Here is a 17,934-nt window from a genome sequence, read left to right as displayed (position 1 = left end):
GAGTGATTGTTATTTAATCTTTGGAAGGTTATGTGAAATGCTTTTAGAGGTGGGATTCAATAATCTTATGTTTATTAAGCTAATATCAGTGGAGTTCAAGGAGCCTATTTGAAAGTAGCTTTTGTGATTACATTACATTTATGTCTGATTTTATGTTTTTAGTAGTTGTAAGCTTTTAAATGTGATCTCTAAAATAATTTTCTTTAAACCTTATCAAATTCATTTAAAAGATAGTTTTTTCATTTAGAACAAAACTACTACTGTTAACATCGGGAATGGAATTTAATTTCTACTTTTGGTTATAGTTATTTCTGTATAGTTGCAGTTCAGGATTATGCCATGTAAATGATCAATCCATGAAATATGCATATTTTTCATTAACAAATGAACCAAAATACTTCTAATTGAAAATATTTAATATTTGTGTATATTGATACTTAAAAGTCCATAAATTTTAATTACTGAAGATTAATTCATTTAATATAAAAAAAAAATTTTTAAATTGTTACAGATACAATGCCAAGCGTCGTCACTGGAGAAGAACCAAGCTAAAATTGTAAATGAAGACTTGTGGGTGTATTGTAGCGGTTCTCATTAAATAATAAATTGTACTCATTCCAGGCTCATCTTTTTACAAATTTTTGTGGATTTTTATATATATGCTTGTAATTATGGGATTTTATTAGTGATTGCAGTTATAAGACATTTCCCTGATTTGAAGAATTTTAGTTACTGGTTTTAAAAGAAAGAGTAAAATATCTATCCAATTTCATATAAAGCATAAATTTTTCTGAAGTATGAATTATCGTAAAAAACACTAAGATTAATTGAAGTAAAATTAAATTTATAAAATAAGAAGGGGATGGTATAAGTTTAAATTTCAAAAAAAAAGGCAAATTATTTTATGTATAATATATTTAAAAATTTTTTTAACATACTCTTAATGTCAAAAACATTGATTTCTTTCATTTTAACTTGAAAATAAATCAAACCAAAGAAAAATTTTCAAAATCTGACTAATAAATGGTACATGTCAATTGGAAATTTTAGAAATTTATGAATACATATCGATTTCATTATAGTAAAAATATAATTAAAAATGATGAGCTGGATTCACTTAAGACATGGAAGTAAAATGCAAGTTTCCAGTAGATAGTGTGTTGAACATTAATGGTTGTTTCATAAGTCTTGAAATTAAAAATCAGTATTGTTTATAGTTTTATGTATCCACAGAAGTGTTGATCATCTATGGTGCCAAATGAATTACTAGCAAATGTACATAATATACTTCTTACAATTGACTTTAAAAATTGAAAATCTTTATTTTTGAATGCCATGTTTTATTATTATTTTACTGCTTTAATTTTGCTTTCCTTAATAAGCGAGATTACTTTTCATTTTACATGTCAGAATTAATATGTGCATATTGTGCAGAAATTCTATTATATATATATATATATATATATATATATATATATATATATATATATATATATATATATATATATATATATATATATATATATACTGTGAAAGTTTTTTTTTAACAAATACTAAGGGGGGGAAACTAATTAATGCAAAATTTAGAAAGTTTCTTTTAATGCAAACTTTCTTTTTCTTTTTGCAAGTTTCAGTTTTTGATGCATTTTGTTAGTGAAAAAGAAACTGATAGCAGTTATTGGGGCATGAAATGATCATAATTATATGAAATAAATTTACTTGCTATGTTCATGAGTACATGAAAAATTATACATAATTACAAAGTGTCAGTTTATTAATAAAAGCAATTTTTTTCTGGAAAATTTATATATAATGGCAGTTGGTATGAAGTGTTCTTTGGCCCAGTATTTTAAATATGAATTTTGGGTGCTTCAGTTATTTAAAAAAATGTATTGCATTAAGTACGTAGGGCAGTTGGTAGGTTTTCAAAATTAGGTTAAATTTTAATTTGTTCTAAATCTGCTACTTCAGGGATTTTTTTTTGTGAATTGTCATATATCATAGTGTTTAATTATTTTTTTAAGGAGAAGTGATGAGGAAAAGATAATCAATATAATAATTATTTGATTTTACATGAAATTATCTGCTATCTTTAAATCTCATTGTTAAGCACACACTTGAGATCTGAATAAATATTGCAATGTTTACATATTTTAAATTTAAAAAAAACAACAAAAAATGAATTTTGAAGTTTTCTTATATATAGTATCTAAATTACACAATGCTAAATAGTGCAGATCAGTCTGTTAGAAACAAAAAATTAAAGCTGAGTAGTAGTGAGAAATATGCCATAGACATTTTACTAACGCTAATTTTAGTCAATAGTCTAATTTGATCCCTCTATGTAGTAATGTACATTACAGAATAATCTAGTGAGACATATATTAGCTAATGGGATAATCATAATAAATACCAATAACTGGGAACAATTACTTGAAAACATGCATTATTCATCTGAAAGCTAATTTAGATGCAAAGTGATATAACTAACCAAGGAAGGGTATGGATTGGAAAATTGAATTCGGGATAAATTCATATTATGGTAAGCAATTGTTAAGGATGTTCCTTCACTAAGATGATAAAGTATAATAGCCAGCTAATTCTAACTAGTCTTCAAACTTTTTGCATAATTTATTTGTATATGACTTGTCTCCATGTTAATTATTTTGGAATTGAGATTCTTTATCTGTGTATGTTTTTCTTCCCTTTTAAATTTTTTTCAAAATTATTCAAATTAAAAATTTATGAATAGTTTTAATTTTTTATACAAAAATATTTATTTTAATGTTTGATGATTAAAATTAAATAATATGTATCCATTTTTTAATAAGAAGTTATTTCAAATTAACATATTACAGGTAATTTTAATTAATATAGTACTCATTGTATTATGCAAAAATGCTTATTATTTTATTAGAATTACAATTGAATTTTTAAAAGACAAATTTAAACACTTCTTTTTAAAAAAATTCAAAATTATTTCAATTAAATTGAGAAAATTTCCCCATTTGATTCTCGAATATCAGATAATTTTGCTTTACGAGCTGAGAACTTAATTCATTGATATCCAAGTGTGGAAGCGACGTTATTCTGTGACTGCTGCTAATCTTGATAGAAGCAATATGAGAATTTTTTTTTTTTTTTTACTGAGGAGTATAATAAATTGGGATTTATTTAGATTTACTTTTAAGTTGTATTTTATAAGCCAATTTTCTATTCTATTAATTTTGACTTTTAGGTTTTCTGTTAATTTATATGAAAAGCCAAATAAAAGAATGTCTTTAGCAAATATGATAATGTCGGAATTTGATTTACCTTCAAAACTTCTTAGCTGGCTATCTGCAATGGTTAACCATAAAATAGACTAAACATGAGTACTATGGGACATCCTTGCAATAGTTAAAATCAAGATCATTTTTAATATCAACTGTTTTTCTTGATAAAAAATGATTATAAGTGATGTTTTCCTTTAAAATGTAAGTTTTCATTCGGAAATCAGTGTTTATATTGCAAATATAGCGGCTTTGTCAAGCTATTTGTATAACTAATATGTAAATCCTTTGATATAACGTTAGTATCATTGTTGAAAAGAGAGATTTACAGACACTATTAATGTATGTTAAAGTATCATGGACCAATCTTGTCGATTATGTGACGACGAAAATAAAGGGCCTGAAAAAAAATAGGAATTATTGTGATTTCTTGAATGGCGGTTTAGATCAAATGATCCATCTAAGAAATTATATACACTCTTCGAATTCTATAGGAGGTTGAGCGTTTGCATGAAGAGTGAATTTTTTCTTTGAAATATTGATCGCAGAACGAGCTTTCTAGTTGTTTGCGCTGAGTAATTGCTACCTGTGTGTATCAACATTTATTAGTAAGTACAGATTTTCGATTTTTTGTGTTTCGTGGTATAAAGCTTCATTATCTGTTAATGGGCTAGTTGGACTCCTTGCCCCATACACTCACCAAAGGATTTCTGTAACAGTATCCATAATTCAAAGCCTTCGTATAAACACTTTACGAAGGTACAAATATATTTATTGTCTTCTATTTTCGTTTGGAGTAAAAAAAAAAAAAACTGGTTGATTCCGGAATTGCGTTCAGTATCTATCGATGTTTTCTCCCAAAATTTTAAATATGTGACATAATCATAATGTTATGCAATTTAAGTGACTATCATGTCTGTCCATTTGCCTATATAAAATATACATGGTGTTATAATAAATTATATCACTACTATTCAGGAGGAAAAATGACAAATGCAATGAGACAAGACAATATTTTTAAAGTTTTAATCATTTGGCATAAACATTTTTATATACAAACATATACGCAAATAGAAAACAAAATTCGACATCAACTAACATTTAGCTCGAATCACAATGAAAGAAAGCAGTTGTTAAAACGAAATGTAATGTTCTTATTTTACAGTAGCAAGTCAGCAGTTTATAATGATAGTGATACTATATAACTGATCAATATATAACTTTAGTACTGATTGTTCCCCAAAAATAAGTATTTTTTTCTAATTGAAATCTTGTACAATGGCACTATTTATAATCCAAAAAAAGTATTATGATTATAAATTTTTACAGGAATAGGGTTTTCGATAAATATCTATTTCTTTCAAGGAAATATATATATATATTAATTTTAATATATCTATGAAACGAGAGAGCGATGTTTCTCAGCCTTAAATTTACATGCCACTTCCGTGAAGTGGAAAGTATATATTTCTCTTAAGATAGATAAGATTGGGGTTGTTTTTCTAAAACATCAAAATATAAAACATAAAAAATGAATACGAAGTTTATACCATTTTCTCAAATCTATTCTATAAGAAAGTGGTATAAATCGTCTTTTGCCTATATCGAATATACATAGAGTGCAATGCAACAAATAAAGACAAAAGCAGGAATTTTTTGGATATAAGATATTCTATTAAAAATTATATATTCAAAGGACATCAGTAACTGAATTTTTAAAAAAATCCCAAAATAGAACAAAAACAAAATTTATTTTTACATAGTCTGAAATAAAAATAAGAAAATATATTAGAATGCTAGTATAAGTTAGAAAATGTGATAGTTAATAACCTTTTCATTTGCATTAATTTTTTTTTTTTTTTACTTAAATCGTATTTACATAGTTCAAGTATTTTTGTTAAGAATAAATATTTCCCCCATCGGACTAAAATTTATAATGATAGCCTATAATAAAACCAGCCTATCTTTATAAATAAATAATTAATCATCTGTACAAAATAGATATTCTCTCCTGTCGTTTTAAAGTTGACACAGTTTTTGGCTTTAATTAAACTGTTAACTGAAATATAGCGGAATTTGGCTGATTCGAAGTGATAATAAAAATAAAATTTGTCCAAAAATTTGAATTAAGAAAAACTGCGTTTAAAAATATACATAAAAGTAAGCCAGAATTTTTAAAAAAATGACAATAAAGATTATATTGAATATTTGGCAATAAAGGTTTATTTTTAACATTAAAGTTTATAAATAACTAATAAACGTAATAAAAATAATTTTAACGAATACAGTTATAATTTTTCTAATTTTAGAAATACAAATTTTTAGATTTTTTTTTTCCTTTTTCTAAATGGGAATTAAAAAAAATTGCGCCTCAAAAGAAAATCAGAATTTTCAAATAAAAAATAGCAATAAAGATTTATTTTTAATATTAAAGTTTTTTTTAAAATAACTAATAATGAATACAGAATTTAAAGAATACAATAATAGTAATTATAATAAATTTTTTGAAATAATTTTAATAAGCAAACGATATACGACACTTCAAATACATTAATTATGCAATAAAAGCTGCAGAATATATCTAATGTGCAATTTTTTTAAAATTGATTTATTTTCTATTTTTGTTTTAATTGAATAAATTGTCAGCATTAAACAATTAGTGGATAAATGAATGAAGGATTTATATATTTAAAAGAAACTAGTAAAAAATAATTTGTAGTTTTGCCAAAAAAAAAGATGGACCGAAATAAATTCGAATAACAGATATTTCAACGTTACGCTAATAAGAAATTTAAAGCACCATATGAGAAATCCAAAACCTTCGAATTAGTTAAATTCCACTTAATTTATTACTATGTGGACGACCTTTATAAAAGCGCAAATCTATATAGCTGAGAGCGCATGGCAACAAATTTCTTAAAAATAAAATACTCTATGGAGGGTATCTTATTTGCTTTTAAAGTTTTTAACAATAAGAATATAGAGAGGGATCTATTTTGTTTCTCTCAGCATTTAAATATTACATTTATAATAAATTATTCTATATTTTTAATTAGTAGATTTATAATAATAAATCTTTATTTGAATAATCTTAAAGTAGTTAAACAGCGGAAGAGATAAAATATATTTTCATCTCCTTGAAAATATCTGCGACATTTAATTTTTTTCTTATATATACTTTGATGATAAAAAGCAACTGCTCTGCAAATGGCGGACTGCAGAGAATGTCACAGAGATGCTTGTTAATTCCATTATTTGACTTTTTTTTATTGTTCATTTCTTTATTTACAATTTAATTAAGTTAAAGTTAATTGCTTTGTATTAATAAAATATAACTATCAACGAATTGTTCATAAATGCTGTAGTAGAGCAAAAATTTATCTAGTAGCTGTATGTCTAAAATATGCGTGGAGACTTCAAAATCAAAACAACAGTTATCAGAATGAGTATCACATTACGTTTTCTAAAATAATGTGGTTTAGAGGATTGTGGAAAACAATTATAAAGAGGTTTAATCTTGTAAAAATGCCATTCTAGTAAGGTTAACAGTGCATTCAACAGAACTGACAGAGGAAATTTTATTCATTTTCTTGACAGAAAAGCAATTATTCACCAGGTTAAGAAATAAATCTTTAAAAAAAACGGAAATATTAAAACATAATGTTTCAATTATCCTGTCATTCAAAGTATTTCAAAATTGGAAGAGAAATGCAATCTATGAAAGAAAAAGGCGATAAGAATTTAAAAGAAAAATAATCTATATGCGTGACAAGGTTCGAAATTTGCAAATTCTTTGTCTTGAGAGTGAGTCTACACTTAGTTAAAAGTGATTCAGTAAAGCGCGTGCTGTTCTAATGATAAACAGCGCTGTATTTTATAAATTCAAGCATCTATTGAGGATTGGAATATCAATGTTAAAGAAAAGTGCTAGCTCATGAATGTTGTATTTAGCTGCCATTTTCAGTTTACATGCTCATGGTGATCAATTTTAGACTAGGAACTAGGAAAATGGATTCATGAATTGGTTAACTACTAGCACCTTGTGAAATCTCGAATATTTTTATGCCAAACTATGTTAATATACCGAGTAAGGATAATTTCATTAACAAATGCCTTATCTTAGAGATCTTGAGACACAAACTGATTGAAGAAGTCGCAGATTCATTAGCAAGTGCCTTATCTAACAAGTGATCTTGAGACACAAATTGATTGAAGTAATTACAGACTCATCAGCGTGTGCCTTATCTAAGTGATCTAAAGACAAGAATAGGCTGAAATAGTCACAGATTCATCCAGTGTCTCATGATCATGAAATAAAGTTGGCTGTAATAGTTTTAGTCTTATCAACAAGTGGCTCATAACTTTACGACGACAGCTTGAAGATAATCATACCCTCTTCTAAGTCATTGCAGTAAAACTTATAAAAGAATGTCCATAGCCTTTTAACACGAATATCACTTTTTGTGACATGAATTGAAAGGAAAACATTAGTGCTCACCGGTTGGTAGATCGAGAATTCAATCACTTCACTTTACATTTACGAACTCACTTTTATCATCAAATAAAAAAAAATCGTCTATGCTCGGGAAATCAGAGTTTGAATGATATTCTTAATCTTATTAAGATAATACGAAAAAAATCTGTTAAAATATTGTAAATGTTCGCCACACTCTCATTCACTGCATTTTTTTTATATCAGAGTATCGTTTTTCTAACCATTTAAAAGATGTTTTTAACCTGTTGAATAATTGCAAATAACATATCATGAAATTTAGCATTTTGATTACTTTTAATAGCACCCTAAAAGCACGCACATCTAAGCTGGTTTTCGATGCAGCGATAATTTAACATTTCTATTTACATTATTGCCACAGAGCATCCTGTTCAAATTCAGATAGAAATGAAAACGGTCTCTGAAGTCTAGTTTTAAATTCTGAACCATCAATGGACATTATTAAAGTTTTTTCCCATTTTTTTAAATGCATTTCGAAGATTTTTTTTTTTTTTCCACAACAGTGTTTCAACATGAATGTAACATGAAAATTCATTCAAATACAAATCAAATTGATAAAAAAAAGTTTCTGCAGCAGCTTTACAGCCATTAACATTCTTAAACATCAACCTTCATTTTATTGTAGATGAAGAAGCCACTGATAAAACAGGGCTTTCATTAACAATGCATCTTTAAGTAAAATAACATCGTGAAGTAAATCCACGAATCGTGGATTTAATTCAAAATCTGTGGAACATTTGATGTAGATTAACAAACAAACAGATGAACTCTTTAATGAATAACATGTAGGAGGGTGAAACGATTGTCCTATACATAAAATACTCTCATTTCTCAACACAAGCATCGTAAATTTGAAGGGAAAAGATATTCTTCCCACAAAACATTATTTACTTATTTTACCATTTCCTAACAATTTTCCAATTTTCTGCCTAAGTCATTACCGACATGTGAATGATATATCGTACAGGCAACTTTATCTTATCTCCAACAATAATTAGGTTTCCTAAAATCTCTTTATCTGGCAGTGGCTTAGAGAAGGTAAGTGGCGCCAGGGGAATGATGTGATTCCCCCTCCCCCAATCGCCATCATTTATTTAACAATTGTAAATGGCGTCTGAGAAAAAAGGTATTTTTATTTTTGTCCTTTCATCATAGTTGATTTAAAAAGTGACAGAAACACATTAACCTTTTATCACCAATGAACTCGGGTCATATATACACCTTCTACTCCCCATCACTACGCCACTGCCATTTGAAACATAGCATTAGTAAACCTCTTGCTTTTTCATATATTAATAATATTTATTGCACCTAAATGTCACACTTGAAATATGGTAATATCTCTAGAAAAACATTTGAAAATGTTCTAAATTTTAACTTACTAGGTAAAGCTAGATAATAGATTTAATCTTCATTTTAGATCAAACGCAACTATAAGGCATAAATGTTTACTGTATTCCAATATCAAATGTATTTTTAAACAATGCTTATGTATCAACAAAATATTCCGATAAATATTTACTCCAAAATATATCTATAAATTGAGGCGAGTCTAAAGAATAAAAGAACTTGTTTTAAAAATTATAATTTCAATATGTGTTAAACAAACCTTTAAAAATCACCTACTTTGTGATAATTTATTTTGTGTGTCGAGATACTGATTTTTAAAATAAATGCGTTAAACGACGCTTAAGAGCATTCCGAGTCAAAACTAAAAAAAAAAAAAAAAATTTAGAATAATTATAATTATTGAGATGTCATTTTGAATGAACAAATGTATTGTTTTATACGAAATCTAAATTTCTCGATGAATATTGTAATTTGAATTAATAATCCAGTCATTTCAAATATTGTTCAGACACCATAATTACATTTAACTTGCAGTTCTCTGACAAACTCATGTCCCGACGATCAAATCACATTTGCGAATTATTGAAGATGAAGCACTGAAAAGATCTCGCAAACTTTCAAACCCGAAGTTTAACATGGTGACTAGCTGAAGATTTTCAGATAAATAATTGAATCCAGTCTTAATATCTGATCAACAAGACTGCATTCATCATTTCATTTTTAAATCAATATATCAAATAAGCAATTCAATGAAATGAATTTAAATTAGAAATATTGCATTTATATCGAATTGTCATCTGGTATTGTTCAACAGATTTCATTAGCAAAGAGCTGAGAAATCTCTATATCAAGAAATAATCTCAAAGAATTTCAAGAAATATATCCCGAAGGATTAGGGATAAGGTATTTTTGTAAATCAGATCTAAAGGACAATCACACTAAGAATCTTCCTTAAGGTGGCACATAGGTAGCATGTCTGTACGCTTGTGTACTTTTCGGACGAGTGCTTTTTGATTCCCTATTAGATGCAAAAGGGGGTGGTGGCTTGTAAAGGGATGAAGTCTCTTTTCGCTCTCTCAGAGGGGGGATGTCACGAGTCTTAGCCGCGGTTGGCGGGGCTGAGTCTCGGACAGCCGCCGTGCCCCTCCTAAAAGGGTTGAACAAATAGTCTGTTGACAAAGGAGGTTTTTCGTTTTTCATTATTGCTGGGGCTTTTCCTAAGTCCGGTTTCTGTTCTTCTAGTTCACCTGCGAATACAACCGGAACGCCACTTCCAATGAAATCTTTATCACCTAAGCTCATTTTGCCCTTCCTCTTCTTCCAGTACAAGAAGTATGCAACAACTGCTGCAATGACCAGCATAACAGCTATGACAATGGCTGGAACTATTGTTGTTATGTATATATCGTCGTCTGTAGATGTCTTCAAAGTAGGTTCCAGATCCTCTGGCGGAGGTGGCGCAGGAGTGGTTGTTGTTATAGTAACGAAAGTAGGTGGAGCACTTCCCAGACACATCCCTTTCGGAACAGCATCAGCACCAATGACTTCAAATTCTGGTCTCATCATTTCGATTAAGTTATTAGATAAGGTACCATCATCATTAATGATGCATTTGACAAGTTCCTCTATCTTATCTTTTGGGCAGGTTTCATTGTCCAGCGTCTTATTACTCCAAGCATACACCACAGAGCCGCGGGTTATGTTTAGAATAACCATGTGACGAGGATCGGGATCTCCATATAAACGCGCAATTTTTGAGGCAACCAAAGTTTTCTTATCCGTGTCGGAGAAAAATTCATCAAAATCATAGTTCAACTCAACACTGAATTCAACAGGTGGCTCCACGCGCCTGGATAATGTAGACACATGAATCACAAAGGCATCTGCGACAGATCTATCATCGCTGTCTACTGCATTCAACAAGAAATCATGAGTTCCAATTTCCCTTTCTGAGGCAATACCATAAATTTCTTGACTACGTGGATCAAACTGAACCCAGTAAGATTTTGGAGGCTGTACGTTATCTGGAGTGAGGAGTGACAGCCGCAATTGACGTGTAGCACCATCTTCGAAATCAAAAAAGGTGTTCTCAGGGACTTTGAATTTAATTATATCCCCAACCGTAACATTTATTCTGCCGATGCTGTTTCTTAAGATAGGTGCGGCGTTCAGAGGAGGTGGTGATGTTGTCACTACTCCATGGCACGCACCTTCATATTTCACATTGATATCTTGCACTCTAAATTCAGGTGACATGAATTTTTTCATCTCTTTTGTCGGGTGGTGATCAAATGTGGCAAAAACGTCATAAACTCGTTTAATATCTTCAAATGGGCAGTGGGAAGTTGCCAGAGTATCATTAGACCAAAGAATTTTGACGGGGTCCAAAGTTACACGAATCACGCTTAATTTAGAATTATCAGGATCTTTGAATAATCTAGCTAATCTATTCAATATTTCTATCTGCCAATCTATACCGACAGGATATTGCCATTTGTTATATCGAACAGTCATTGTGAATGTATGAGTAAACTTATCAGCTTCTGGGTGTTGCCAAACATGTAATTCAACTCTATCGAATGTGGATGCACCTTCACTGTCCATGGCTTCTAAAACAAATTCATGTTTCCCAATATTTTCACTCAAAGGCAAAGCGTATATAACTTGGGTTTCTGGATCGAACTGTATCCAAGAAGCAGAAGGTAATGATGTACGTTCCGAGGTCATAAACATCAACTTTAGGTCTTTAGTATTTCCGTCCTCCATATCAACAAAAGTATCAGATGGAATTTCATATCTCCAAGCTTTTCCAGCCACCAATGAAAGTTTCTTAGTTCTACTACTAACAGTAGGTTTGAAATTCGGCATCTTTGGCATGGTTCTCGTTGGTTCTACCGTTGTTCGACTTCTTGTAGGTTTTATATCAGCAGTAGTGAAATCACTTGTAAGGACATACCAACGAGACAAGATGTCTTCAGAAACATGAACAGTTCGTTCTTTCATAACGGAAACAGTTCCATCAATTTCATAAATGCGAGTTGGTACAACAGGGGTTGTTGGTCTGTCGGGATATAACACAGGAGTTGGGAGAGGTGTAGCACCAGAAGCCTGTTTAGTAGGAAAGGGATGGTAGCGATAAGTTGGTGATGCTAGAATTTCAGCTGTAGGGAAAATGTTTTGTCTACGTAATACATCTTGTCCATGATGATGCCGGTGTCTATGATCAAAATTCGTTCGATCGATAAAATGTGGCGATGACATTGTGGGAACTATTCGCATGCTTGGAACTATTTCTCGCGTTTCAGCTTCATCTATTATTCTCTCAGTGTAGGTTGGCCATCGAGTAACATGCATTTTAGGCACAGGGGTAGCGTGAAACGGAGTTACATTTCGTTTATCTCGGATGTGTGTCACACCACGATTAGTTCCGGATACCTGCCACCCAACAATCATATGGCCTATTAAGTCCGCCAACTCGCCATTTGCGGCTGATTTTTCTAAATTTGCAATGATGGGTTCGTATTCCGAAGAAATATCGCCAGAACAACCCACTCTAAATTGAATCTGAGTTCCTTCGTGACTTCTCTCCAGAGCATTTCCTGGACCCGCTCGAACAGCAGATGGATCAAATGAACTTTCATCACGATGAAGCGCAGAGATACGAAACCTCGATTCAGGCAGATTGAAGTGAGATGCGATAGCCTGCAACATATGGAATTTTTCGGAAGGTTTAAGGTCTGAAAGAGTTGCATCAATTACAATAGTGGCAGTGGTTTCTTCTTTCCCAAACTGACAATAGTCATCTGCGGGTGAATCATCAGTTATTTCAATAGAAAAGACGTCTTTAGCTGTAGAACTGCCAGCTAAAATTAAAAATAAGAAAAAAAAATTGTCATAAAGAGTGATAATGATGACAATTTATAAAATAGCATTAGAAATGAAAAAAAACAAACAAAAAAAAAACAGAGGATTATAGTGTGAAATGGCAATGTTCTTCCCCAGATTTTTTTTTTTTTTTTGTAAAGTTTTATAGTACGGTGAAAAGAGTCGAATAAGAATATAGACCTCCTTTCTTTCGTGATTTGAACCAAAATTCAATACGATTTTCTAATTTTAATGTCAAGATCACGCATCAAAATTCGTTTCGACTGCTTATTACGTTTTGAAGTTACTAATTACCATTCAATAAAAAAATAGCCATCAATTCTTTGAAAATTTTAGTACTAAATGGAATATTGATTCTGGTGATAAAACTAAGGGTTATTCTTTTTACGTTTTGCGGTTTTGAAACATTGTGCTAATATGCATATTGATAGCTTTTTGCTTCCAAGAAGATCTGAAACAGAGCATTCCATCAAAATCTCGAGACTGAATGTTTTGACGATTTTAATAATTTCTAGTTCAAGATACAAATCGACTTCGATTTTATGAGGAAGTTAGAAGAAGAGAGATTAAATTTAAATAAGAATTTTACGTCTGATTATTTATTTTGATGTCGAACTTATTAGAATGTAAGCTCTTATGAAGTTTATTTTTTAGTATTCAGTCCAGAAATAAAGATATTATTAAAAAGATTCTAATTAAAAACTTCAGATAAGATGACAATAAGCAGATATTCTTGTATTAGTTTCATCATTTCTAATATAGAGTAGAATCGTAAGCATGTAAAATGGTGAATTGAAAAAACTTGTTTTTTATATAGTGTCTTCTTCTACTTGTCAAAGAATTTATTTATATAGTTATTAGATTTATCTATTTATTACAATCTAAAGAGATATTTTAACATTTATAGACTGCAACAGTAAATTTCACTTCATTTGATATAAAAGTAGTTCAAAGATCTCTACATGATAGATTGTCGGAACCATAGATACCAAATTTTGCACTCAGTGACTCAGTAGTATATGCTTATTAGTGGTATTTTTCAGCTGTTTAATTAATTAAAATTTGATCAAGATTTATATGCTTTTCCTGATATTTATCGCACACTTAAATAATTTTTATATCACATTAAATTAATAAAGAATAGTTTTTTTAGTTATATAAAGTTTGTTTGCAATTTTTTTCTTTCGTTTTAACAAGCGTTTCTATATTCATTTCAAATACAATTTTAAAACACTGTTTTTTCTTTATATAACCGCATGCAAACAAAATAATTAGATTGTGAATATTTTAGTAATTTTTTGCTTAAAAATAAATATTAGAATTCTCAGTTTATTGCCAATACTTTGACACATTTTAAAACATGCATGCTTTTGACACAGTATTCGCAAAAATTGATTTGAATAATAAAGAACGATATGAACATAGACGAAAAATTCCTAAAATGCTTGAATGCTACATTGTTTTAAAGTAGGTATTCAAATTTCTTTCTTCCTTTTTCATGAATTCCATTTCATTTCTTTCACGAGGGTTTAGATGATATTTTCTCTAAAATATAAACCCATAAAGAAGACGGCCTGTAGAATTTTTTTGCTAAATAGAAAATCAAATTTTTCCCAATTTTTTTACACATTAAATAATGAATTTTCTGAAAATATATATATCTTTCCCATATACAAAATGTACAAAAGGAAGTTTTGTAATCAACAAAAATTCAAACAGTAAAATTTTGGTCAATGTCTTTTTTCATGAATTAATATACCTTCCAGAATTTAAAAAACATATTTTTGGATTATATTTAATAGAAGTACCCATCCTTGAGTCAAGTGAGTTTAGTCATGAAATTAAACTGAATTTAGTATATCTACATCAATATTTAAACAAAATCTGGCAGAAGGACATTTGTCTGTCTGGAAGTGTATATATGAATATTGTAATATCTAAACGTAAATAGAAAGGAAAATATTACTTAGAATGTGGTCATTACATGAAATTAAAATATGTGAATTAAATTTTTGAGCCGATTTTTAAAAGGGAAGAGATATTTTTCCAAAATATTCTTTACCATATGATGAAGTGAACGCTTCTTTACTTTGTTTATATGGAAGGAAAGTCGAAGAGGAGGACACTCTTGATTTATATATGACATTTAATAAAAATATTAATCTTAATAGCAGGAATAATTGTAGGAAATTTATATAGAAATTGGCTTGCAATAAACTAGCGTATGATTGCTTTACTGCAAAGACTCTCACAATTTTTAAAAACATAAATAAAATTAAAAAAATATATGTATCATTCTTGCACCAAAACAATATGTGTATGTACCAAAAATATATGTACAATAAAACAAAATGTTAAATGACACGCCATTTTTTATTCAATCTGAATATTCGTTAAAACCTTATATGTATCAATTGTACTACTAAAATTATATCGATCGATTTATCTATATCTATATCCATCTATCTCTCTCCCTATATACCGGGCGATCAAGAAATAACAGGAGGTGTTCGGAGGATGAAATAATGCATGAAATATAAGAAAATTTGGCCACCATACATATTAGAGTATGCGGTTTCGATTTGTCAAGGAAAAAAAATTAATACCGAAAAACGCCAATAGGGAAAATTCTGGCGCTGCGATCGAAAACTTCATCATGTTATTTGCATATACGGGTATTTTGTGACACCATATCGATGATAAAAGGAAGGGTTACGGAATTCAAGTCATTTTGCAAATATTCGCCCGTTAACGGCGTTGTCATTACCCGTCGATTGGAAGGTTTTCGGTGGTGGCTAGCAGCATATCGGCACTGCACATGAAAGTGAGCTTTATCGCATCATAATATCCACCACGGTCATTCGTCATCCACTTAATGTCGTGATATTGAACGTGCACTGCTGGTTGCCTGTTTATTAGCTATCGCCTGATCCATAAACGGCACCGGCAACTTCTTTCTGCTTGATACCTTTAAATCCTTGACCTAGTTGCGCACCAAATATTCCTGTTGTTTCAAATCTTTCTGATCTTACCATTCTTCGTAAGTTAGTTATGGTCATCGGTTCTCTACGTAACTGTTTTAACCTCCGATATTCACGAAGATCAGAACTGGCATTTTCATCCCGCTGATAAAACAGCTTGACTAATAAGTCGCATTCACATAGCCACAAAGCCATCGGCGGGCGAATTTTTGCAAAATGACTTGAATTCTCATAACCCTTCCTTTTATCATCGATATCGTGTCACAAAATACTCGTATATGAAAATGACATGATGTAATTTTCGATCGCAGCGCCAGAATTTTCCTTATTGGCGTTTTTTGGTACTAATTTTTTTTTCTTGACAAATAGAAACCGCACACTTTAATATGTATGCTGGCCAAATCTTGTTATATTTCTTCCAGTACATAACACGCTACAGAGCTCCGAACACCTCCTGTTATTTCTTGATCTCCCTGTATATATAATATTATTAGTGATATATGTAACACAGTTTCGCACAGTGACACATTACCAAAAATCTTACTTTAGAGTGTGAGCATCTTTCTCATTCTTGTGATGGAGGTTTTAATCAATTAGGTAAAAAAAAATTAAAAAGACAATAATTACTTCTATTTAAATGGGATGTACAAAAAAAGAAAAAAATTAAATGTGGACTTACCAATAACTTTGATGCATACATAAAGTTGACCACTATCTGTTACGCCTGGGACTCCAGTAAATAGTTGTTGTTCAGGATCGAACTCTAGCCACGAAGGCAAACTACTTTCTCCAGCCTCAGTAACCTAAAAATTTACCAAAAATTAAGAAAGTTGGCTTAATTTTGAAAATCACATAATATATCATTCAATGTTATAGCTTTAATTTGGTGTTAAATTTGGCTCAAAACCTTTGCTATTTGTCTTGAATTCGTAGGTTGGAGTTTGAAACAGCAAGTTTGGGATTTATGGTAACTAAGGTAATGATCGCCTATTTCCAAATATAGTAGCAATAAGTAGATACAAGAAAAAGTTTAATAAATTTGTAGCTTCCAAACATTGCATAAAAAATTCTAATTGGTGAAGAGTGCAGAATCTTAAGAAATATTTAATAGATGCAATTTTTAAAACAATTGCGAAAAGTATTAAAATTTGGGCACCAGCTTGGAATTTAAGCCATCATTTAAGTCTATATCATTCGCAATAAAGACTTTTTTTTTTGTTGCGGATAGAAAAAAAAAATTACAGTTTCATCTGAAGTCTAATGGCAAGGTCACATTTTAGGAGGACGGCGTCCTGGCATAGGGGTAGCGTGTGCTTTCTCGTGATCTGGGCGTCCCGGGTTCGAATCCCGGTTCGGGCATGGTTGTTCTTCATCTGTGTTCTATCTGTGCGATGTGTGAATGTGCCCCTCTGTAAAAAAGGGGTTGTGCAAGCGAATTTGTGTGAGTTTCATGAGCTCGAAGTCAGACTTCTGCACTCGGGTGCTCAGTGGTTTTTACCCTCAGAAGCTATTGCAACCCCCTTTTTCGTGGTAACGCGGACACAACATCATCATCATCACATTTTAGGGACAGGACGGTTACAGATTCGGAACATGATTTCACCAAAGGGTCATCTTGAGTGACCCTTTGAGCTTGATATATTTTAAATTTAACGTTATGGGTCAAACATTCTCATATTGGTGGGATGTGTAAGTTTCACGAAAGAGGGACTGTTTGAGAAAGTCATTGTCATCTGCCAAAATGCCTGGCCTATTTTGACTATCATTCTCTTGTAACATCTAATTTAATGCATTTTTTAAAAATTTGAAATGTTTCCATCGCATAATTTTACGTTTCTTAGAGTTCATTATTAAAGTATAAAAAAATAGTCATTTTATACAAACTCATTGCTTCTTATTTCAGTTTTAACAGGAAATGCAGAAATAAAGCGCT

At 30.3% G+C, this 17,934-nt stretch overlaps 1 protein-coding gene across 2 annotated transcripts in view; it reads right to left on the bottom strand.

Moving 5' to 3' along the window:
- Positions 1-5,824: 5,824 nt before the first annotated feature.
- Positions 5,825-17,934, bottom strand: part of LOC129965450 (dystroglycan 1-like) — a 73,444-nt gene continuing 61,334 nt past the window's right edge. For both annotated transcript variants that reach the window (XM_056079322.1, XM_056079323.1), the window contains exons 3-4: positions 16,681-16,804; positions 5,825-12,998 (exon numbers count right to left, since the gene is read on the bottom strand). In XM_056079322.1, coding sequence (XP_055935297.1) covers positions 10,087-12,998; positions 16,681-16,804 — 3,036 coding nt within the window. In that variant the 3' untranslated portion in view covers positions 5,825-10,086. The remainder of the gene's footprint in view (positions 12,999-16,680; positions 16,805-17,934) is intronic.

The sequence above is a fragment of the Argiope bruennichi genome, chromosome 4, assembly GCF_947563725.1.
Source record: "Argiope bruennichi chromosome 4, qqArgBrue1.1, whole genome shotgun sequence".
NCBI classification, from domain to species: Eukaryota; Metazoa; Arthropoda; class Arachnida; order Araneae; family Araneidae; genus Argiope; species Argiope bruennichi.
Note: the sequence above shows the minus strand (reverse complement) of the source record. Positions and strands in the feature narration are given on the sequence as shown.